This window comes from Pseudorca crassidens, chromosome 20 (assembly GCF_039906515.1).
Source record: "Pseudorca crassidens isolate mPseCra1 chromosome 20, mPseCra1.hap1, whole genome shotgun sequence".
Lineage (NCBI taxonomy): Eukaryota > Metazoa > Chordata > Mammalia > Artiodactyla > Delphinidae > Pseudorca > Pseudorca crassidens.
In genome coordinates this window covers 32,075,196-32,099,002 of record NC_090315.1, presented here as the reverse complement: position 1 = coordinate 32,099,002, position 23,807 = coordinate 32,075,196, and the positions used below count along the sequence as shown (strand labels likewise).

Here is a 23,807-nt window from a genome sequence, read left to right as displayed (position 1 = left end):
CAGACTGCATCCTGGTCTCCCGGCCAGGGTCACTGCCTCTCTTCTCTAAAAGTATGAGAAGGCTGCGAGTATTTTTCACTCAGAGCAGGCAGGACTTGCATTCTATATCAGAATCCTAGCCACCACACCATCTAGTCTGCAGACATGTACTGATCAGCCTGAATAACAGGTACAAATCTTTGAATTATTGCTAACATTCAAATCATTAGGAGACTTCATAAACCAACACACATGATCTGAATTTTCCCCTTCTCTTACAAATGTAGGAGACCTAGTAACACGGATCCAGCCTCCTTGCTGCCCACTTCAGATAGGGTGTGAACTTCCCCATTCACTTCAATCCCACCTCCCTGCCTTCATTTGTCTAGATTATCTGCCAGGCCCTGTTGACATTTGAGTCTGCAACCTCTTGTCTGAATTCACTAGAAAACTCACAAGTACCCAAGTATTAAGTTGTTTTATTGTTTTGAGAACAAAGAACAGAAGAACACTTCCTTGAGAAAGCCCAGTGGCTCTTCGGGCATGATCTCACGATTTCATGTGCCCTCCTAACTCCTCAAAACCAGGTCTCTCCAGAAAAGATGACAACTCTAATTCGAAAAAATACATGCACCCCAATGTTCACAACAGCACTATTCACAATAGCCAGGACATGAAAGCAGCCTAAGTGTCCATCAGCAGATGAATAGATAAAGAAGATGTGGGATGTGGGGTGTGTGTGTGTGTGTGTGTGTGTGTGTGTGTGTGTGTGTGTGTGTAATGGAATACTACTCAGTCATAAAAAAGAGTGAAATAACAACATTTGTAGCAGCATGGATGGACCTAGAGATTATCATACTGAGTGAAGTAAGTCAGACAGAGAAAGACAGATACCATATGACATCACTCAGATGTGGAATCTAAAAAAATGATACAAATGAACTTATTTACAAAACGGAAATCGACTCACAGACAGAAAACTTATGGTTACCAAAGGGGAAAGGGCAGGGAGGGATAAATTAGGAGTTTAGGATTAACAGGTACAAACTACCACATATAAAAAGGTAAACAAGTACCTACTGTATAGCACAGGGAACTATACTCAGTATCTTGTGACACCTATAATGGAAAAGAATTTGAAAAACAAATATATATATATATATATATATATATATATATATAAACTGAATCACTCTGCTGTACACCTGAAAATAACACTGCAAATCAACTATACTTCTACTTAAAAAAAAAAAATCACAGTACCTAAAAAAAAAGACAAAAACAAAAACCAGGCCTCATTCTCTTAGTCATGCAGCCCAGGTATAATGGTCTTCGGGGCCCTTGGTACAAAGGCAAGTACCTGTGTGAACACACAGAACATGCTCCAGAACACACAGGGAGAAATCAACAGCTTAGGGAAGGCCTACCTTACCTACCATGCAGAGCTGTCACCCTGCACCGAGACGGCCCTGTTCGTGTTTGCTTCACTCAGACTCACCCTGAGATTGCCACATGCACGCATACTTCCTTAATACGCCCTCTCTGACTTTTCTGCCACGGTCTGTTTTCAGTGCTGCTGGAAGATGCTGTGCTTAATACGGCTCCCAATTCTCAGAGGCCCCCTCAAAGCTTTTAAAGCGAGCATAACATGCGGAATTTCAAATGAAGAACCAACAGCAGAAAGATCATTTACAGTAACTATACAAACAAGCTAAATGAAGGCTTGTGTTCAAGTCATTAAAAATAATAATGCCAAAACCCCGAGGGCTGAAATGTAAAGCTTCTACTTAGTGTGAGGAAACAGAAAAGGAGGGTGTTTATTATCCCAAGAAGAAAACCTGCTAATTTATTTAGCAGGCAATTTTAGGAGGGCGTTTGTTCACAGCGAAATCTCACTTGATCAGATTGGATAAAAAATAATAACCACAAAGAAAATGCCTGTTGAAGCCAAGGGCTTTGGCCAGACGGGCATCACCCGGAGAGGCCAGCGCGAGGCTGCTGGGAGGCACGGCCCCTGGTGCCTCCTGCCTCTCTCCTCCCGGGCTCTCCGGAACCAAGCCCAGAGTTATTTATAGAGTTATCTCTCTCACACTTTGCAGATGATGCCTAACATCAAGACAACAGAGAAGAGGCGAGGTCTCCGGACCTGCCCGCCTACAACAAGTTTCTGTAAAGTAATGAATACAGACAGCTTGGGGACCGTTCACCTGTGCTGCCTGCCTCTTCCTGCCTGCAAAGTGGAACCACCAGGGATTGGCAGAAGGTACTTGTCTGACAGGGCCAGGACAGCCTTCCTCCTCAGTGACAGCCTGGGCCTCCCCTCTTAAACTTGACCCACCGTAATTCCTTCACAATGCGGCAGCGAGGCAGCTGACAGTAGCAGCTGCAGCTCCTAAGCGAGATGGATGGAATTTTCATAACTGGTTCCCCAAGTTACATTTTACCTTCAAGATAATTTATGAGCTGCTCCGGAGCCTTGAAAAGACAATATGCTTGCCATAAAATTAACTGTAACAGTCTTGTAGGTTATAATTAACACTGGGAGGGTAGCACCAACTGGATGAAACACATGGCATAATTGATGGTGAAACTGGAAAGGGGGCAAGCTAACAGTATCATCACGGCACACGCCGCCTTAGCAAAACCGATACTTTCCAGGGGTTAATTACAATCGCCTTCCAGGTCTCCTGTTCTGGGAGGGAAGAGGCCAGAGCTGGCCAGGGAGGGGGGGGAGATTTTGCTGGCAAGGCCACGGGGCACCTGGACACGGATGCAGAGACTGTCGGCAGGCTGGAAAGAGAGGCAGGCCGAACCCAGAGCGGGCCGAGAATCTGGGAAGGTGCTTCCCAGAGTTCAGACCAGGCCCTCCACAAGCCTGCCTCGTAGACATGACTTCATTTTCTCAGTAAACTGCATCTTTTTCAGTGTAGATAAAGATCTGGATAAAAAGAAGGGAATCAGAACTTCCAAAATGCCCTCCCAAGGCTTATGATATTTGTTCAGAACACAATTGAAGCATTTCAATTTAACGTGGGCATATCTTTGTAAAAACTCAAGATGGTCCACTAAACCTCAAGTTTATTAAACTACAAAGTAGCACCCTGTCCAGAGAAGAGGATGGACACAAAGCTAGAAAGAAAAGGCGTGTCAATCACTCCCCTCTCGGAAAGAAACACTAAACTATCCCTTTCCTGAATGGACACGAAGCAGCCTGAGCTATACCACCAAAACACTTAATATTCTAAACACACCAGAATCACTCAAGTAATTTCAAGAAGCAATGTTAAGGTGACTGATCTATTTTTGTTGTTCGATTTGTCTGTTTTGTTTTGTTTTGTCCTGGGACAAGATGGTGAAAATCATTCTGATAAATGATGCAACAGTGTCCCCTACAGGCCGACAGAGCTATTCCTCACCCCCTCCGCGCCCCACCCTGCCCTCACTTCCTCAACTGGAAGCCAGAGTTAAGCTTTTATCTAGAACCCGGAATATACCTGACAGAGGAAAGTTGTAAAATACACTGGGGACACCCCTGAGATAAAATAAAATTACTGCTCTTCATGTGCGGTAAATTGTTCCCCAGGTATAAACATACTGTACAGCGGTGATTAACCCATTATGGAGAAGAGAAATCCTACCTGTCCAGCCTAAGGGAATCTACTCCAATCAGCCTTGACTATAACCCGGCTCCGAAATTCCTCCACTCAGAGGATTTACAGATTCTTGTAGGCTAAACTTTGATGTTCTCATCTGGGCCCCTACACTCTTCCACCTCCTGAAAGATTGTAACCAGTATACAACGGATGACATGGCTACAAAGGTAGTAACTTTCCTTTACAAGATTTCTGGTAGGGGGATTTATAAAGTACGAGCTGGAAACTACTTCCTCAGAGAGAGAGAGAGATGCCTCCACAACTAAAAAGTGTGAAACGTGTTTAGGTACCAGAGGAAATAAACATTTACAGATACACGCCTGCCTATCTCCACGCTGGGAAGGATCCTGGGAGGTTTCTAAGCCTTACACTGTGAGACCCAGGTCAAGCACTACGAGAACACGTGAGTGGCTGACAGAGAGGAAAGCCTTGCTACTGCTCCGGCTGTGGCCACACAGCAGAGGTCTGAGCTGGTCTGTTTTGGCTTAAATTCCATCTCCACTACCTACTAGCTGTGCTGCCTTGGGCAATGACTCTGCATCTCTCTGCCTCCCTTTTCTCACCTCTTCGAGCATTTACGACTCTGTCCGGCACTTGGTGAGTTCTCACTAAATGTTAGCTGCTAGTATTGCTAAAATTAGGACAACTGCAGATTTCAAGGACGGTGGAGGTAGAAAGGTAAAGCCAGCAGGAGTGACACACACCCCACCTTTAGTGACTCCCTGGGATCTAACTTAGAGGGTCACACCTTGTCAGAGCTGGAAGACGGTCTTCGAGGTCACCTGGATCAAGCCACTTCTTGTGTAGATGAAGCTGCTGACATCCAGGGTCTGTGACGTGCCCAGAGGCTACAGCCAGCTGGAGATGGGATTCAAACTGGTATTCAGACCTCTGTCTGTCAATTCAATGTGACAGTCCTTACTTAGGACAGGGCCTGACACAGGATGAGCTCTGTCTAATGCTCCTTCCTTCACCAGCTCAGCAATATCAAGCCCATACCATGAGGCTTGGGTTTTACGTGGGGGCACTCTCTCAAAGGAGAGGCCAATTTGGGTGAGTCTGGCTCGGACTGTTATTCACTTGTTTGCTGTGATCTGAAGAAGACGGGTAATTTTTATTGAGCACCTAGTATGTGACAGGTACTTGCTCTAGGTGTTTTCCATGGAATCCCTTAATCGGCCCTATGGAATAGGTTCTATTATTATCCCCTCAGGCAAGTTACAAATGAGAAAAATTGAGGTTCAGAGGGGTTAAGTAACTTGTCAAGTTCATTGTAACTTTCCTGGAGTCACAGAAGTGGATCCAAGATTCAAACCCAAGCCATCTGACTCAGCATCTATGCTCCCAACCTCTATACCATATTCATAAAATTTACTCTGAAAGAAATCATTTTTCCCCCCATTTAACATGGAGAACCCTCTGGAGAGAAGATAGCCCAGAATTTATCCTATGACCCATAATCACATATAGATTTCTCCCTTATTTCTCACTCACACTTGGAGACGGGCAGCTCGTGCCATCACAGTCTCACAATGGAGCAGGGCTCCTCACAGAGGTCAGGCATGTGATGAGTCGCACAAGAACACTTCTGGAGAACTGGCCACTTTCATCCCTGGGACAAGGGTTTCCCCCAAATCCTGACTTAATCTCTTGCATTGCATTATTAGACTATGCTGTTTTCTCGCCTAGTGAAGTGTTACTCAGCTCTATAACCTCAGGGCCTACAATAGTGCCTGGTACCAGGTAGGCACGCGACAAATATTTGTGGAATCAGTGCATGACCGACAGCACACTCACAGTAACCATGACCACCATCTATCAAGTGCTGCAGTGCACTGTCACTTGGAATCCCCCCCAACACCAATGAGATACGTACACCTTCTCCCGTTCACTCTTAAGAGATATTTGTGAATATAATGTGGCCTGAATTTAAGGCTTCCTTAAAGTGAAGACATTTAAGGTGACATATCTTTTGTTTTAAAGTCACTGGGAACACAGGTGTGGACTATCTAAGGAGAAATTAATGCTGTGGACTCCCAAGGACGGTGAGCCTCAGAATCCTGATATTCCCTTAATATCTCACAAAGCTGACCCACTAGAACTAAAGCTGCAAGTTTCATAACAAGTGATCACCTTAGGAGGAGGATCGGGAGAGAAAATGTTATCTCTATCTCAACTGAATAACTACATTTTGGTTCTTCCGAGTGTTTGAATGGGCAGGACATGGCAACTACACGCATTTTTTTTTAAAGAAACGTTCAGAGTTCCACTTAGGAAAACACTTTTTGTCATTCCACTAGAACAGAAGCTCCATGAGAGAAGAATTCTCATCAGTTTTGCTCATTGCTGTGTTTCTAACTGCCCGAACAGTGCTTGGCAAATAGCTGACACTTAATAGGTATTTATTGAATAAATGAATGAATGAATCCATGTTTTCTCAAAAAATTGAAGAAGCACTGCCTCTAAGAAACAGCCAGCAGCCACTCATAGTCAGAAAGCTGCCAGGAGCGGGGCTCATACCGAAGCCTATGTGTTGATTTTATAAATGAGATGCGCAGAAGTCAATTGGCTTTTGTCCCCCGTAAAACTGTTCAAATAATGACAGTAACAATGGTAATAACATTAACAACACTTGCCTCCTTAAGATAAGTTGCTGTATCCTGGAAAAAAGGTAACCCTATCTCTAGACTCATTTAATCCTGGCTCTAAATTTATACAATGTTTCAATTCCTACACATTTATGAGGAGGTTTTATGGAGTTATCGGATTTTATGGAGTCATCTGGTTCAGAGACACAAAGGACATTCCTCTGCTAAGGGCAGCAGAAAGCAGAAACTGCAATTATTACAGGAGATGGGGCAGATGCATTAAAAAAGAAAGACATGGATGGCAACTAGCCGGCCAGAGCCTCCCTGCTGCTCCCTGGAACCTTCTTCGTTTACCCCTCACTCCCACCCACAATGCTGCACACAAATTTAGCTCATTGCAGGAGACAGCTACTGAACTGGAAATGCCACAGCTTTTGGTCCCCAAATAACCTGGCCTGAAGCAGCAGCCACTCTCTGTGGCATGAATGACAGCAGTTGACATGGTCAGATGACTCACCATGTGCTGTCTCAGAAGATAATTACATCACTCTTATCATCCCATAGCCCATCCTCAAGGCTGGTGGTTCCACTTTTTGTGACCACAACTTCTAGGATGGAAAACAAATTCTGGCCCCAATGCCTAGCCGCCAAGACTGAGCTCATCACTGTACTGATACCATCAGAGCCATATCAAGATGTCAGCAGATAACCAGCAGGGAGCAGCTGTCCTTTGAGATATGGACTCGAAGCCATATTTAGCCTCAGCTTTGTCCCTCCTGGCCTGAAACCTATTCCTTTATTCAGAGAAATGCCCCTAGGGAGGCCTTTCCCCCTCCCCCTGTTCTTCCTTTCTTCATTCATTCTATTTCACTTCCAGGAAGGGCAGGGACTCAGGAATGGCTGGCTCAGGGAGGAAACCATGTCTTTTTGTCCCGAACCCAGCTCAGTTCCATGCTGTTCACTCCTGGGCTCTTCCTCAAGTACCCAAGTCAGCCTGTGCCCATGACACCCTTCCTCCCTCATGCTGGAAGTAAGGGTCAGAGGTGCTGTGTTGGGAGTTAAATACCAGAGAAGTGCCTATCAGAGAGCTCTCCTTACATCCAGTTTCAAGTTTTCCACCGCTGGCAGTGTCTCAAACGTTCATTCCTCTTCAAATTAAGAAGAAACACAAATATACTTATAAATACAGGAGTGGGTTGAGGAGAAAGCTGCTTTTATTCAGTCAGCCACTGAATCCATCTGAGTGCCAGGCACTGTTCTAGACACAGGGGATGTGAGATGCGCAGGCAGCAAGGATGTGGCTCACACAGGGCACCGTTCTAACGGAGGAGACAGCTTAAAGTTATGCTGTGCAGGTTTTATAGTTGGTGCACAGCCAAATACCCAATCTCAAGGAGCTTACATTCTGGTAGGAGAGACAAAAATGTAAACACAGAATCAAGTACGTATATAATACATGTGGGGTTACTCCTCCTCATAAGCTTCTATCAAACTGTAAGTTCCTGGGACGAGACTCCATTGCTAAATCATTCTTCCGTTTCCCACAGTGCCACACACAAAGAAGAATGGAAATCTGCATGCTAGCCATTGTGTTCTTATTATTCTCCCCTCGCCCTCCCCTACATTAAACTATAAATTATTTCAGAGTTGAGACTGTTTCACACTCATCTTGCCACTTCGCACAGCATTGAACACAGTTAACTTGTACATAACAAGCGCTCAGTAAATAATCGTTTATAATTGTGAAACTGGACTGGGCCAACCTGTCAGTTTTGAATAGAACTCAATCCTGCCAGGAGACAAGAGGAGAGACCAGATAACCGTGGAGAAAACAGTAGTGTGCTGGCCTTAGAACCAGAGTCGACCCACAGAGTCATTTACACAAACCGTTAGACTTGTTGCACCCAGATCAGGGTTCTGAAGCTGATTCGCTTACAAAGGAAATCCTATTCATTACCATGTCAGGGTTATGACAACTAGATTTTGGAGCCCTAACAAAGGTGTCTAAAGTGGATCCATCCTGGAGGTAAGGGGTGATGGCTGGGGCTGTGGAGGAGAGCAAGATGGTCAATAGGAAGATGTTTGGTTGTTTTACTGGTCTAGAAAAGTTGCTAACTTGGCAGTTTTTTTGAGAAGCCAAAGCCCAATATGGGGAAGACATGTCTTATAAAGACGTCTAGGTCTAGAGAATTACTTTTAACTCTTAGAAGGAAGTAGTTCTAAAAGCTTTGCTAAGAAACCGCCATAAGCATGTTTAAAAAACTTTTCTCAGTACCATTCTAAGCTCCTTGGACCCAAATGAAGTTGCCTACTACGGGAATACAGTAAGCCCTGTTTGAGCCTAGAAGTTAAGAACTTCGGTGGAGAGTTTCCACTTAGTTAGGCTACATTCCTATCCAGTGTGCAATGCTCAGAGATTCTACAATGAAAGAAATGAAAGACAATGGTAGAAGGGAGAAGTAGGGGGTCTACAGAAACACACAAAATATGCACGTGGGCCACCTGCAAATAAATCAAGGGCCAGGCCTAGCCATGGAAATGGAGAGATGGGCACAGCTGCACACTCATGCCAGCTTCGTCTGGAACTCCATCCATCTTATTAGCCAGATACCCCTAATAGGCTCGTGACTTCCTTACCACTTAAGGGATAAGTCCTTAAGTCTGTCATGTTTTAAAATCTCCTAATAAAAAACTAATGGTGTTAAACAAGCACATGAAAAGACACTCAACATCATTAGTCATCAGGGAAATGCAAATCAAAACCACAATGAGATAACATTAGGATGTCTGTAATCTAAAAAAGGTAAAAGGACAGGTGTTGGCAAGATCGTGGAAAAATCAAAACCTTTGTGTACTACTGGTGGGAATGTCAAATGGTGCAGCAGTTGGGGATAAGAGTCTGGCGGTTCCTCAAAAAGTTAAACATAGAGTTGTTATGTGACCCAACCGTTCCAGGCCTAGGTTTATACTCAAAGGAAGTGAAAACATGCCACTCAAAAACTTGTACATAAATGTACATAGCAGCATTATTCATAAGTGCCGAAAAGTGGAAACAACCCAAATGTCCATCAACTGACGCATGGATCAACGAAACGTGTTCTATCCATACGATGGAATATTTTTTTGGCAATACAAAGGAATGAAGAACTGATACATGCTACAATGTGGATGAACCTTGAAATCATTACGCTAAATTAAAAAAGCCAGATACAAAAGGTCACAAATTATATGATTCCATTTATAGAAAATGTTCAGAACAGGCAAATCTATAGAGACAGAAAGTACAACAGATTAGACAGAAAGTGGTTGACAGGGAGTGTGGGGAGAAGGGGAACTTGAGAGTGGTTGTTCACAGGTCCAGGGTTTCATTTTGGGGTAATGGAAATGCTCTGAAATTGAATAATGGTGATGGCTGTTCAATCTTGTGAATATACTAAAAAAAAAAAAAAAAAAAAAACAAAAAACAACCCACTTAACTGTATACTTTCAAATGATTAATTTTATGTTATATGAATTACATCTCAATTTGGCTTCTCAAAAACCCCCGAATGGCCTGGCTTTTGTCTTATTTTTTGTATTTGCACCTTACTGAGCAAAAATTTAAAGGAGAGTGCTTTAAAGGTAACAGGCACAGTTCGTTCTAGAAGCGTTCCTCAGCTCCCCGAGTTATCCTTCACCCAGCTTTCTGCTCACTGTAAATCCCCATGGACATACACAGTTGAGTCAAAACCTAAGATGAAAAAATGCTCCCTTTGGGTAATGTTTAGAAGGTTTTTATTTCTATTTTAAACACAAGAATTGTCTGGGTGAGGCTTGTATGATATAGACAATAGAGTTCAACATAAGGGATTTTCAACAGTACGGCAATGCTAGACTTCAGAGACATCTACAGTTAAATCTTTCCTGGGAGGGCAAGAGCAACATGCCACTCTGTTGTGGTCACGAGGGCTCCACCACTTTCTTTTCCACTGCTTTTCACAGCTTCTTTCTAGGAACTTGCTAAATTCTCATCCCCAGACAAATTCTTAAATTGGCCGCTGAGCACAGTGTAAGAATTTATCTCATACACAGCACCTCACACGGTATTTTGTATATAGTAGGCATACAAAATATACAAAAATATTCATGGAATAAAATCGTTCTCTTTCAGAAAGTAGAGGCATGGCATGTGCCCCCGAAGAAGAGCACGGAGATTTGTGAATGCCAATGTCACTGGTCAGAAACCAGGACCCTCAATGCCCACAGGAAGCTGGGAGAGAGCTTTAAATAGATTACTCTTATCCATTAACAAGTAAGGGAACATATAGCTTGTGACCGACCCATTGTTGGCACTAATGAGCATCGCAATGATGTTTCTTTGAAAAAGGAATAAAGAAAGGAACAGACTATCTACTCAAGTAACATTAGGTGCTTTCTTATTTTTTACAGAAGAACTGCCAAGTGTGGTAGTAAAACAGTGTGCAAGAGTCACATGTATATTAAGTATCGAAAAAAAAAAGAAAAAAGAATGTATAATCTTCAGTGGCCAGATGCTGAAACAGATCACAGCTTTTTTGTAAAGCGTTTTTGCCAGTGTTTGACTTAGTTACATTCTCTAGACTATGCACGCAAGCAGGAAAAAAATAATTTGCTTCTCATTGTGACCTGTGCAAAATAAACAAAGGCGCTGATTTTTCCTATTTCTTATTTAGAAAAACAACTCAGGCCTGGACATTGAACTGTACCTTTTCTTTAGTGCACTTTTCAAATGATAATTTCTTCCACTGTCACCATTAAATCTTAATCCATTCCAGCTCCTTGCATGGGTCACTGAGTCTATATGTACTGCTGTTATTTTAAAATGTTTCCCCTTGGTAGGGAAAGAGGGGGAGAAAAGATGCTGAGGGCCAGATGGGCCTCTTCACAGTTCATTTATCAAACCTAATACATCGGGCTCCACCCTCCTCTCACTCACTACTGCGGTTAAACTTCCATATAATTTGGTAATCATTTTCATTATCAGAGAGTGACCCTAAAGCAGCCTATCCGGAGACACCCAGCCCTTGCAGCTGCTCTTTTTCTGCCTCTTCCTACAGTAGACCCTAAGAACCTCCGAGTTTATTAGCTGCAGGCTGACCTTTGGGCTGCAGAGGTCAAGAAGGGGTCAGATCAGAGGGCTTGCCCAGTTCTTTAAAAGCTATAACAAGCTGTCCATCAGGCAGAGTGGACTGTATAAACAAAGCCAAATCTTCAGAAATTCTGTACCACTTCTGTTAACACTTACCCTGCATTCACACGGCTTCTCCCGAAGTGCTTTGGATCATTCAACTCTGGGGAAGTGAATAGACAGCCCTAATAAGTCTATTTGGAGAGGGTTGTTTATGGGATTACTGGGCTTGGGGAAGGAAACCCACAGCACTCAGATGTGCCTCTAGAATCCCAGGGTTGTGTGACACTGTGACAAACTCAGTTACCCCAAGTCACGCAGAATTGACACTTTCCTCCAAAAGCTAAATTACAGGGAACATATGCTTTCAGTTTAAGAGACTTCAGTGAGTCCCAAACAATGGCTCGGCTCCTGGCCGAGGAGAGAGAGACAAATGTTTTAAAACCAAGTTACAAGTTGCACTTAATATAGTCTCCCTAATATCATTAACATAAATGAACCTACTGAAGTGGGGGGAACCTTTACTACAACAGACTTATACTAGAGCTACCGCCAGCTGTGGAGTCTCAGGTGACCTAAATTTCTCGAAGTCGTACTCTTCCTAATGCGTTCTCTAACGTGCAATATCAGGTAATTAGAGTCATCTGCATTTAACTTTCAGAGGAAAACATTTCTATTATCTAAATCTAAAGGATCCCCTGATAGCTTTGATGAAAGTAAAATACTGTAACCCACTGCCTGGCCTTCGGCGAGCGCTAATTATTATCTCTCAAAGCACATTTTTCCTTGTGTAATTCCAAGGTACACAACAGGCCAACGTCTGAAACACTGGCAGCTCAGTCAGTGCCGCAGTGGGTGTTTTATAACTTTCACCACCACACGCCCGATGGCTACTCGAGGCGATGCCCGATTCCAGACGGCCAGAGGAAGCTTTGATGAGGAAAAGAAAGGTGGATGGTAACTGTCTGTTTATACAGATGATACGGATGAGTCTTTTAGATAGGTCACCGGGATGGGAAACATCAAATGGTGCTGGTGAAGGGGCAGGGGGAAGGATTATGGTTATTTAATACTCTGAGGACACTTCCTTCTGAGCTCTCAAGACACCACCCGCTTGAAATCTTCTTTCAGGTGTTTAGTTTTAAGGAGGTCTGCAGAGTGTCAGCTGCTAAGCCCTTTCTTGTCTCCTCCCCTACCACAAAGGACTCGGGAAGTTTTGTTTCAGATGCTAGACTACATCAACTTCAGCTCTGGCACCAGCTCCTGATTAAATTGTTAGCAGTTAAGGGCCAGAAATGCTGAAACCAGACTCCTTTTAAACAGGCCATTTTGGCCAAGCTGTCTAATGAGTTGGTGTATAAGGAAATTATTGTTAACAAACCAAACGCACTCAATAGAAGACATCCATTCTCAACATTTCCTCTCGCTGTGCTGTCTTTGGAGGGGTTGGGGGATGGGAGAGAGTTTACAGGGGGCTCTCTCTCTCTTTCTTTCTTCCCTTCCTTCCTTCTCTCTCTCCACCCCCCCCCCCACCTCTTTCTTTATCCCTTTCCTATTTAGTAAGAACACCAGGGAAATTCCCTGGCGGTCCAGCGGTTACAACTCCACATTTTCACTGCCGAGGGCCCGGGTTCACTCCCTAATCAGGGAACTAAGATCCCACAAACCCCACAGCGCAGCCAAAAAAACAAAAACAAAAACAAAAGAAATCACCAGGGGAAAAGATATAAAAGGTCAAAGAGAGAGAGAAGCCTCTTAGATGTCCCCTCATGGATATCCGCTATTTAATAGAATATCCATACTTGAGCGAATATACATATTTAAACTGTAATACAAAGAAAATGTTAAAATTAATTATTGAAACTTCAATTGAAAGTCATTTCATGACTGTAGTTGAAACTGTCATTTACCCTGACCACACTACAAATAAGGGGGCAAGGGGAGAATGTCACTGGGAATTTTAAAATTATGGTTTCAATGCAAGTCTAAATTCAGAGACAATACACATATGTGAAAAAGCAGCTTTCTGATACCCAATTCGAATGGATCAGTTCATCCTCTTAACTGTCTCCTTCCTTGGAAAATGCTCCTCTTCAGGCTTGTTCAGGCAAATCTATTTTTATGGGAATTGTTACTAGCAAAGCCATCAATGATTGTAATTCTGTGGCATGGACTCATCTGGAGGATATCATGGCTATCAATAAATGTTCTTGACTCCCAGGCACACAGAATTTTTAAGCATCGAATGAGACTCTGACACAAAATCCAGCATCATTTTCCTGATTCCTCTACCTCTTGCTTAGAGACAGACAGTAATTCAACAATACACATTATGCATCTGAAGGATAACTAACATTTGAGGGAACTGGTTCCAGGTTTCTACCAACCAACCAGCCGCTGTGCGAAGAAGAGCAGGGTAACGTGGCATTTAGTATGCAAGCACCAATTCTGTAAAACCTGATGGTCTGCAGAAACTTGCTACCAGTTAACAGCTTTCTAACCACAGCTAAGTCCATGTGCAAAGAAACTGGGCTGAAGCCAAAGTCATTTCTATTTGGTCAGTTCTGAAAATGGGGTTGTTGAATAGACTAAGTTCAAGCGATCTGCCTCCCGAGTGATGTAAGAGTACCGTGTGGATTTCCCAGACATCTGCTCGAACTAAACAGCAATGCTCGTCTTTTAGATGGTTGATTAAAAGGGTTCTCCAACATCAGGTACTTAAATTACCGTACTCTCAAGATGCAAACATTTCTGCTAAATGTTCTACTCGGGGATAAATCATACATGCACACAGATGACATCACGGATCATTACAATTAATGTAGGTACCGTGTGTAGGAAAGCTAACTTTGGCTGAAAGCATCTGTAACTTGCTTCTTTTTCGTGGCCCCTCCAATGAGAGGGATGAGACCAGCTGTCAGGAAGGGCTTAGCCAAAGAAAGCTCTTGTTTTCCAGGGACAACAAATCCCATTTCGTAATAAAACAAACCTGGCATGCCATTCCCTCCTCAGGTTCTGGCGAGCGGTGAGTGTGGCAAGGATGGCCGTCAAGATCTCATTCCTTTGTCCTACAGGGGTCCCCTCTCTTCTAACTTCCCGAAGCACAGCATTTGTCTAGAAGAAATGATCCCCCAAAAGAGAAAGAGAAAGTAAAAAAATTAATAATAAAAAAAAGCCCACAAGCAAATAAGGACAGTAAATCAATGGCTTTTTTATTATAGTTCCCCTGCTAACAAATCAATACAATAAATGATGGTCAAAAATGGCCAGCATATATTTTGTGTTTAATCAATGTACATGGCACACAAGGTAAACTCTAAAGCTCCATTGCCTTAAGTAACACATCAAGATACTGTGCGTTCTCGTTCTAATTTTCTCAGTGCACCAACGACTTTTTTATCCTGGGAACTGCCTACCACGAGCTATTATTAGAAATGATTTTCACGTACAGTTTACCATGAGTTGTTTCTCTGGCCTTTTAAAACACAGCAGTCTCTGACTTTCCCTCTCTCTCGTTCCTGCCACCCAGCTAAGGCTTACTGCACTCTTTCTTATTTGAATCATTAATTTCTATTTCCATCCATGCCAGGAGTTTTTGTTTTTTGAGGGGGGGTTCACTCATTTTCCGTGCTTGTTGCAAATCAAGAGCTTGCAAAGAAAGAAACACCAAGAGCACAAGAATCAGAGAACAGTGTATCTCCATGAATATCTTTCCAGCTTTGAAAATCCACTACGAATTTTGAATAGTAGGTACAGGGATTCTTATACAGAGTAGACTTGTGATTTGAGGAAGAATCATTTATTCTTTGGTTATTGTTGTGGTCCTTAAAAAAAAATTAGGCTCACGGGTGAGTACAAAAACCACTCAAGCAGTCAAAGCACAAGCATGTGACACCCTGTTTACTCTAACACGTAGCATTACATCAAAACTCAAATTTGAAACTGTCATTTCAACTTTATCTACAGCTCACCTCTGTAGGCTCTTTTTTTTTTTTTCCGGAAAGCGGGCCTCTCACTGTTGTGGCCTCTCCCGTTGCGGAGCACAGGCTCCGGACGCGCAGGCTCAGCGGCCATGGCTCACGGGCCCAGCCGCTCCGCGGCACGTGGGATCTTCCCGGACCGGGGCACGAACCCATGTCCCCTGCATTGGCAGGCGGACTCTCAACCACTGCGCCACCAGGGAAGCCCTGTAGGCTCTTTTTATGTGTATTTTAAACATGCAAATGTCTGTGACACTAGGACAACAATTAAGAAAACAATGGAAAGTATTCTACTGGCACTTGAAATTTGAGTGAGCAAATGCCTTTCAAGTTTTAATCACAGAACTTTTCATCACATGTATTTATCTTCACATAACTGGAGGAGAAACCTTTAAGATTTATAAGTGTTGTTTTTCATGTAAAGGTAGCGGGGCTTCTTTGGAGATGTTATAACCAAAGCAGTTGCCAAAAGGAATAAAATTGCCGCTCCCTCTGTTCTAATTACTCAGTGTATTTCTTATTTGACTGATGTCAATACCTTCATTTACTTGAAAAGCGCACTCAAAATTTGATGCTCATGGATCTTGAAATACTACTTATTTAGTCCTCTACCACATTTTACAGTGTATACTTAATATCTTCATGACAACCCTGAGAAGAGGTGTGGTGAACATTTGCTGTTTGGGTTGCCTCCCATCCATACCCAGTCCTCCTTTCCTATAAGAGTACCTAGATCTCCTTGTGGGGAAGTCTTTTATGTAATCTTAGAAGTGACAGTAATCACTGTCAACCAAAGTGTCCTGCTTTCCCCCAACAAGGATGTGGGTCAGGCCAACCTGATTCTCTTTTCCAGGACTTTAGACACTTAAGAATGACAAAGAAAGGGGAAACAAATGTGGAGGCAATTTATCTATTTCCTTAGTTTCTACCACCATGGTCCTCAAAGTATTCCCGGTTTCCTGAACTTTCTGAGTCCAGATCATTCTTTCTTTTGATACCTTGAGCTATCCAATATCCTTTCAATAAAGTTCCATTTTGTTCAAATTCACCAGAATCTGTTTCTGTTGCTTACAATCAAGCACCCTAACTGATACAAACAGGTAACACTGGAAGTAGTATCTTCACTGTAAAGGAAGGATCCACGATAACCTGACTAGAATTAGCCAGGAAAAAGGACCCTGATCTCTTCCTCCTGGACCCAGAATTACAGCTACTATACCAGCGATATAACCAACTGGATACTCTATGAGCTCCCAGGTCAACATTTTCGGCCCTCCAGCACAGGGAGGAATGCTGCGTTTCTCTAGGCGATTCTATGGCATGAAACCCAGGCTCCCAATATCTAAAGCAGGGTTGCAAATTCAAATAGCCATTAGGGCCAGAAAGGTAACATGAATGAGTGAGGCAAGGTTCCTGAAGAGGGCATATGCTCTATCTAAAAAGACAGCCACTACTCAGTCCCAGACAACTCTGCCATTCAGAAAAGCTGTTTTGTCAGTGCAAGATTCATGAATTTTCAAAATAAACAAGAAACCTGTTTTTTTTTCAAATGTGAAAACTTGTAATTTTAAAATGCTGGAAGCTAATTTTTTAAATTTTTAGTTTTTATACAAATTTGGTTTATTTTTAAAATTTTTATTGAAGTATAGTTGATTTACAATGTTGTGTTAGTTTCAGGTATATAGCAAAGTGATTCAGTTATACATATATACATATGTATATATAAATATATATATTCTTTTTTTATATTCTCTTCCATTACAGGTTATTACAAGATATTGAGTATAGTTCCCTGTGCTATACAGTGGGTCCTTGTTGGTTACCTGTTTTATATATAGTAGTACGTATATTTTAATCCCCAACTCCTCATTCATCCCTCCTTACCCCCTTTCCCCTTTGGTAACCATAAGTTTGTTTTCGATGTCTGTGAGTCTATTTCTGTTTTGTAAAAAAGTTCATTTGTATCTTTTTTTTTTTAGATCCCACATATAAGCGATATCGTATGATATCTGTCTTTCTCTGTCTGACTTACTTCACTTAGTATGATAATCTCTAGGTCCATCCATGTTGCTGCAAATGGCATTATTTCATTCTTTGGCTGTATTCCATTGTATATATACACCACATCTTCTTTATCCACTTATCTCTCGATGGACACTTAGGTTGCTTCCATGTCTTGGCTATTGAAAATAGTGCTGTCATGAACAGTGGGGTGCATATGTCTTTTCAAATTATGTTTTTCTCCAGATATATGCACTGGATCATATGGCAGCTCTATTTTTAGTTTTTTAAGGAACCTCCATACTGTTCTCCATAGTGGCTGCACCAATTTACATTCCTACCAACAGCGTAGGAGGATTCTTTTTTCTCCACACCCTCTCCAGCATTTATTATTCGTAGACTTTTTGATATTGACCATTCTGACTGGTATGAGGTGATACCTCATTGTGGTTTTGATTTGCATTTAATACAATTTTTAAAGGTTACTTTCCATTTACATTTATTACAAAATATTGGCTATATTCCCCATGTTCTACACTACATCCTTGAGCCTATCTTGCACCCAGCAGTTTGTACCTCCCGCTCCCCCATCCCTATATTGCCCCTCCCTCCTCCCAAACTTTTTTTAAATACCATGTGGGCCAAACAAGAAACAACAATGGCTAAACAGAACTCAGGCAGCTGCCAATTTGCGACCTCTAACGTAAAAGATGTCTAATTTCGGAGAGGTCCTGGCATCAACGGGTATTCTAACAACAGCATTGCTCCTTGTCTGTGATACCCCACCTCATGTACTTAAAGTTGGAAGGAACCTCAAAAAGTCATGTAGTTTATCACTATGTCTGCAAGTACATATTATTTTACCTAAAAATGCTTCAAACAGAAAACAAAATACACATCTAGATGGCTCCAAAGACATGATGAAAATAAAATTATTTCTCCATTTGACTGTATTAAAATAACTTTCAAAAAAAGTCATTTATCTCTTCTCTGCCTTTCACATAATTTAAATTTTATCCAGAAGCGCTTGTTTTCCAAGGATCCTGAAGAGCCTCTAAGAGGGGAAGGAGGAAGGATTGAAGAAAGTGAATTTGATGAGGGCAGGGGACCGTGTCTGTTTAGTTACCACTGTATCCCCTCTGCTCCCCTAATGACTTTTAATAAATATTTGTCAAATCAGTAATAAAAGCAGGAACTTGAAAAACAAGTATTGCAAAACCAAAGAGCAACAGAAGACTGTCTTCTTTTAGGAAATTACTATCATATAGGCTTAAAACTCATAAAATATATAAACTAAGAGACAGTTATGTGCTCTACCAAGGAGCTTTCTTCACTTCACTAAATGACTCACTTCCTGGTCTATTTAAATAACTAGCTCCCCTAGTTCTGAGTTTCCCAAACTTTAGTCATTCTAGCTCAGTCTCATAATTCTTGCCATATTTGTATATAAAGTATATAATATTTAATATCAAAGTTATATGTTTACTTCATTCTAGATGGATACTGTTGCTTGCTGAAGGCTCTGAGGCTAAAGCCAGCTTCCTCTTTGTAAAAGAAGACATGAACAAGTACAGGAGAATGTTAGAGACATATCAGTCTAAAAGAAGACCTCCTCGCCACAATTACAGGAATTGAAAAGGAGCTGAAAAGGGAATCGCCTTCTCCGAGTTGTCCTCACTATGTGCAGAGTCCTGGAGCGCCACCGAGCATCACCCCGGGTAACACCATGGTCCACATCCCACGCTCTGGATGCACTGCCCTACCTCGATGGTTTTCCAGTACTTCACAGATAAACCTCTTTTCTCCCTAAGTGTATTCTTATATGAAATTGAATATATAAAACAAACTGGAGCAGTTCTCTTTGAAGCTTTGAAGGTATGGAGGACCTGGAGGTTCTCCTTTTGTCGCGGGATATCTCTTCAAAAGCCTTAGGAACTGTGAAACACAATTTGCCAACCTCAAGCCAAGAGTGTTTAAAATAGTATTCAGGTTATTAAAAGTTTATACATTGCTGGTGGGAATGCAAAAGAGTGTCATTCTGGTAAAGAGTTTGGTAGTTTCTTATAAAGTTACACACACACACACACACACACACACACACACACACTCTTAATATATCACCAGCAATCCAATTTCTAGGGCTTTACCTAAAGAAATAAAAACTTATGTTCACACAGAAACATGCATAAAGATGTTGATAGCAGCTTTATTCGTAATTGCCCAAAACTGGAAATAACCTAAATGTCCTTCCAAGGGTAAATGGATAAACACACTGTGATACATCCATACAATGGAATACTCCTCAGCAAATAAAAGGGACGAGCAATTGATATACGTAACCACTTGGATGAATCTCGAAGTCAGTATGCTGAGTGAAAGAGGCTAGTCTCCAAAGATAAAACACCGCATGCTTCCACTTATTTGACTTTCTGGAAAAGGCAAATTATAGGGACAGAGAGCAAATCAGTGAGGGAGTTTTTGGAATGAGGGAACTAGTCTGTATCCTGATTGTAGTGGTGGTTATAGGAGTTTATACATATGTTAAAACTCATAGAACTCTATAGCCAAAAAAGTTGATTTTATTGTACGTAAATTTTATAAACTTTAATTTTTAAAATTCATTCTCATCACATTTTTAGGACAAGAAAGAATGTAGAGAACAAGTTTACATATAAATATGTGTAAAAGATAAGTAGTTAGTAAAAATATAGAAAAACATATCTGGATTACAAAACAAATTCTGTTACAAAAAATTTTTTTTTAGATATTGGAAAAGGATGGGTGAACTTAGATTGAGCATTCAGACCCTAAAATTAAATATTTCATAACATTTAGAGTGAAAAGAAGTCCTTGCACAAAAGGAAATTTCAGAGTGTCAAAGGGCATTCTTTTTATAAAAATTACTAGTGATATTTTTATCCTTATAATAATAGTGTTGGCTCTGCAAGGGTTGGCTTTTCACAGGAAATGTTAATAGCCCATTTCACCAGCAGTAGAAACACAGAACTGTCTTCAAACAAGCACCAATTTGTAAACCATATGCTATTACCGAAACACATTCTCCCTTTCCTCCCCCCAAAATATAGGGAAAGTAAACCATACGTTTAGGGATCATGCTCTAGAGGTTAAATTTCCTTTCATTAGTGATTCTGTTTCAACCAAAATCTATGGAAATGCTGGCCTATCAGGAAAAGACTAAGAATATTCTAAAGAGAGCTGGCTGTTCAAATCCCAGCTGCCACTTCCTAGCTGTGGCCTTTCCCACAATTGCAGAATGGAGATGACCACAGAGCCTCCCTACGGGTTCTTGTGAGGACTAGTTGCCCAGTCCTGCGCCACTGTGATTATGATTGTTTAGTTTCATCTTAAACGCACTCATCAACCTTGTGCTAAGCTCTGCTATTTTAGCAAGAGGATTCCTTAAAGTGTCTACGACCTGGAATAAAAAAATTCAAGGAAATCAGGCAACCGCTGAACAGCCATAACCATAAGGAGTCTCTACCAGAAGGCAGAGGCGTATCCTCTTTTGCGTATCCCTAGTGGGAGAAAATCTTGATCCCTGGAGGTTGGGTTTTATTTTTAGAATCAGTCCTGATTTCACTGGACCCCGCTCCATTAGTAGACCTGTCTCTCTCTGAGGCCACTACCCAACACCCGTCCTGTCCTTCTTAGTGTCCTATGGGGGGGTGCCTCGTTCTGAAACCCTCAACTGCAGTCAGTCCAGGGCTCTGCCCTTGGTTCTCCTCTCCTCTCTGCTGCCTGTGCTCTCTGTGGGTGACCTCCCCCTCCAATGGCTTTAGGGGTCCCTGTAGGCCAACGACTTCATGCAGACTTCTACCTAGAAGCAGACCTCTCCGCTGAGTTCCAGCCCCATAGAGCCAACCACCGGCTAGCTCTCCTTCAACATACACCTCAGACATGCCACCTCAACCTCAACTCATCCACATCTGAACTGCAATTTTTGCTCTCCATCAAACTTCTCCTTCTCCCTTTACTTCCCTGGAATGGCGAATGACACCGCTATCAATGCAGTCATCCAAACTAGACATCTAGGAATCACCCCAGTCTCCTCCTCTGCCTTTCTCTGCCCTCCCTATACCTAAACATCAACACCTATTATTCCTGTCTGTTCAATATGACTTAGACTTATTTCTTCCCCACTGCCATAGGCTTAGTCCAGGCCATCTCTCATCTGGACCATGAAATGGCGTCCAAACTAGCGTCCCTGGGTCAATCTCACCCCTTTCATGAATTTACCTCCTACAAGAGGAGTATCAGTGTCAGAGGAGACAAGGAGCTTCAGCCTCCAAAAACCACCTAAGCCAGAGCAGCTCTGTTCACGTAGCGTTCAGTTATTGCATCTGAGAGATACAAAAACATACTTTTTTTCAAGCCTAGATTCCTTAATCTGAAAAAAAAAACCCAAAAAATAAAAATAAAAAAACTCATCTTAATATAGGCCCTGCTTACTTCTCAAATCTTAGCTCCTCCTGTCTTCTATTCCATATAAAACTAATTGCAGTTCCCTGAAAATACATGACTATTCTAGACTCCATATTTCCTGTACCTGGTTGTATAACTTACCAGTAACTACTAATTCTTCAAGAAATATCTCAAATAACACCTCCTCTGTGAAGTCTTGCAGGAACCACAACCTTCCACCACATTAAGTAGAGTGGGTCACCCCTTCTTATGTGTCACCCCTGAGCATCCCACAAATCACGTCATATTCCATTGCAATTAATTATTCACTACAGCCTGCCTCCTCCAGAGTGTGAGCTCTATGAGAACAGATAGGGTCTATACCCAGTTCTTCTTAATATCCTCCAAGGTACCAAGTTTGGTGCCAGTCATGAAAGTGGACTCCTTACAGATGCTTGTTGAACAAATAAAGCCAAATGACATGTCTGGTGAATAAGATGAACAATCCAGTCACAGAGTACTATTCAAGATTAAAAAAAATATATGTGAAACAAGCTTTGGTTTGATTCAAACTATTCCTGAAGATAAATCTGAGAAAAAAGTTACAAAACCTATTTTTAAACAAAAGCATCAAGAAAAATTAAGTATTTACAATTCCTAGGTGACTACTTAGAACGGCAATATTCATTTGGATGGATGTATCTAGAAATAGATAGTTTTACTATGACGCTACATGCATAGCCTCCTGATAAGCCAAAAGAAGTCTCACTCTGTCCATTTCAGTAGAGAAAACTACTTTGGATTCTGGCAACTCACAGCATTCTCCGGACCTCCAAGAATTCCACAGTGTTTTTAGCTTCTCCTGGCTCAAAACTTAATGCATAAAAGATTAAGTAAAAAATCCAGAACCAGAAAGAGAGAAAGAGAAAGAGAGAGAGAGAGAGAGAGAGAGACAGAGAGAGAGAGACAGAGACAGAGACAGAGAGAGAGAGAGAGAGAGAGAGAGACTGAACAAGAATGAGAAAAGGAAAGCCAACATAAGGCTCTAAGAAGGCTTAAATTTTAGGTGTAAATTCACATCTTTCTTGGAAAAAGTCCCCCAATTCGGAATTCATTCAGTTAAAACTGAGCAATTCACCTAATTCTTGTTGGCTATATTTTTACGTTCAGTAACTTTCAATATGTCCTAATTGTAGGGTATCATAAGGAAAGCACATATGAACATACATGCGTTATGCAGAATTTGTAGCATATAAGGTTTTCAGACAGGAATCACTCTGAGATTTAAAAGGAGCATTACGGTATTTACTCATTACTATTAATGGTATATAAGTCTTTAATTTTTTTGATTCCCTTCTGATCTGGAGTAATAGCTTCCGATAGGCCTTCAACTCCAAAACCTAGATTTAACCTTAATCCATCCTTCTTACAAATCAGAAAACTTTGTCCAAGAAAATACATGGAAACAGGAGGCAGTCTACAAATATGGCTGGTGGCTGGTGATCCCTCTGATTAGTTCACTTAAAAAAAAAAATCTGCTGCTGTTATTCTAATTTCAAAAGCCATATAAACACCAGCATGCCAGAAGTGCATACCTTTCCCACCTTCCCAGCATCTCCCTACCCTCACCACCACCAAAAAAAGTCCTACTGTCATGGTGGGAAAAATGCCGTTCCTAACACTTTTTATATACATAGCTGCCTCATGTTAGGGTTGTATTTCCCCTCTGCACACACAAATTACAAAGATATGCTCTGACTGATAATGAGGGCTAAAGGTTCAACTTGTGAAGAAACTTGCTTTAAGATGTTATCAGCTGGGAAAGCTATTTCCTCACATCAACATTGCCACGGGCTGTCAAAAACCCAACCAGGGCTCGCCTCTTCAAAAGTTCAGGAACACTTTTTTTTTTCTTCTTCTTTCTTTCTTCCCCCTCCCCCCCTTTTTTTTTTTAAAAAAAAAGAAGAAAGGCACAGAACCCACTGAGATAGCCTTAGTCCCATCAAAGAGAGGTCGATCTCGGGTCTTCCTTCATTTA

General features: G+C 41.7%; 1 protein-coding gene across 5 annotated transcripts in view; it reads right to left on the bottom strand.

The window, feature by feature from the left end:
* Positions 1-23,807, bottom strand: part of FTO (FTO alpha-ketoglutarate dependent dioxygenase) — a 375,649-nt gene that overhangs the window by 148,449 nt on the left and 203,393 nt on the right. For 3 of the 5 annotated variants that reach the window (XM_067719388.1, XM_067719384.1, XM_067719385.1), the window contains exon 8: positions 14,356-14,480. The exons of 1 other annotated variant lie outside the window; for it this stretch is intronic. In XM_067719388.1, coding sequence (XP_067575489.1) covers positions 14,356-14,480 — 125 coding nt within the window. Of the gene's footprint in view, positions 1-11,483; positions 11,530-14,355; positions 14,481-23,807 lie in introns of all 5 variants that reach the window. One more of the 5 variants, XM_067719386.1, reaches the window with a different exon arrangement.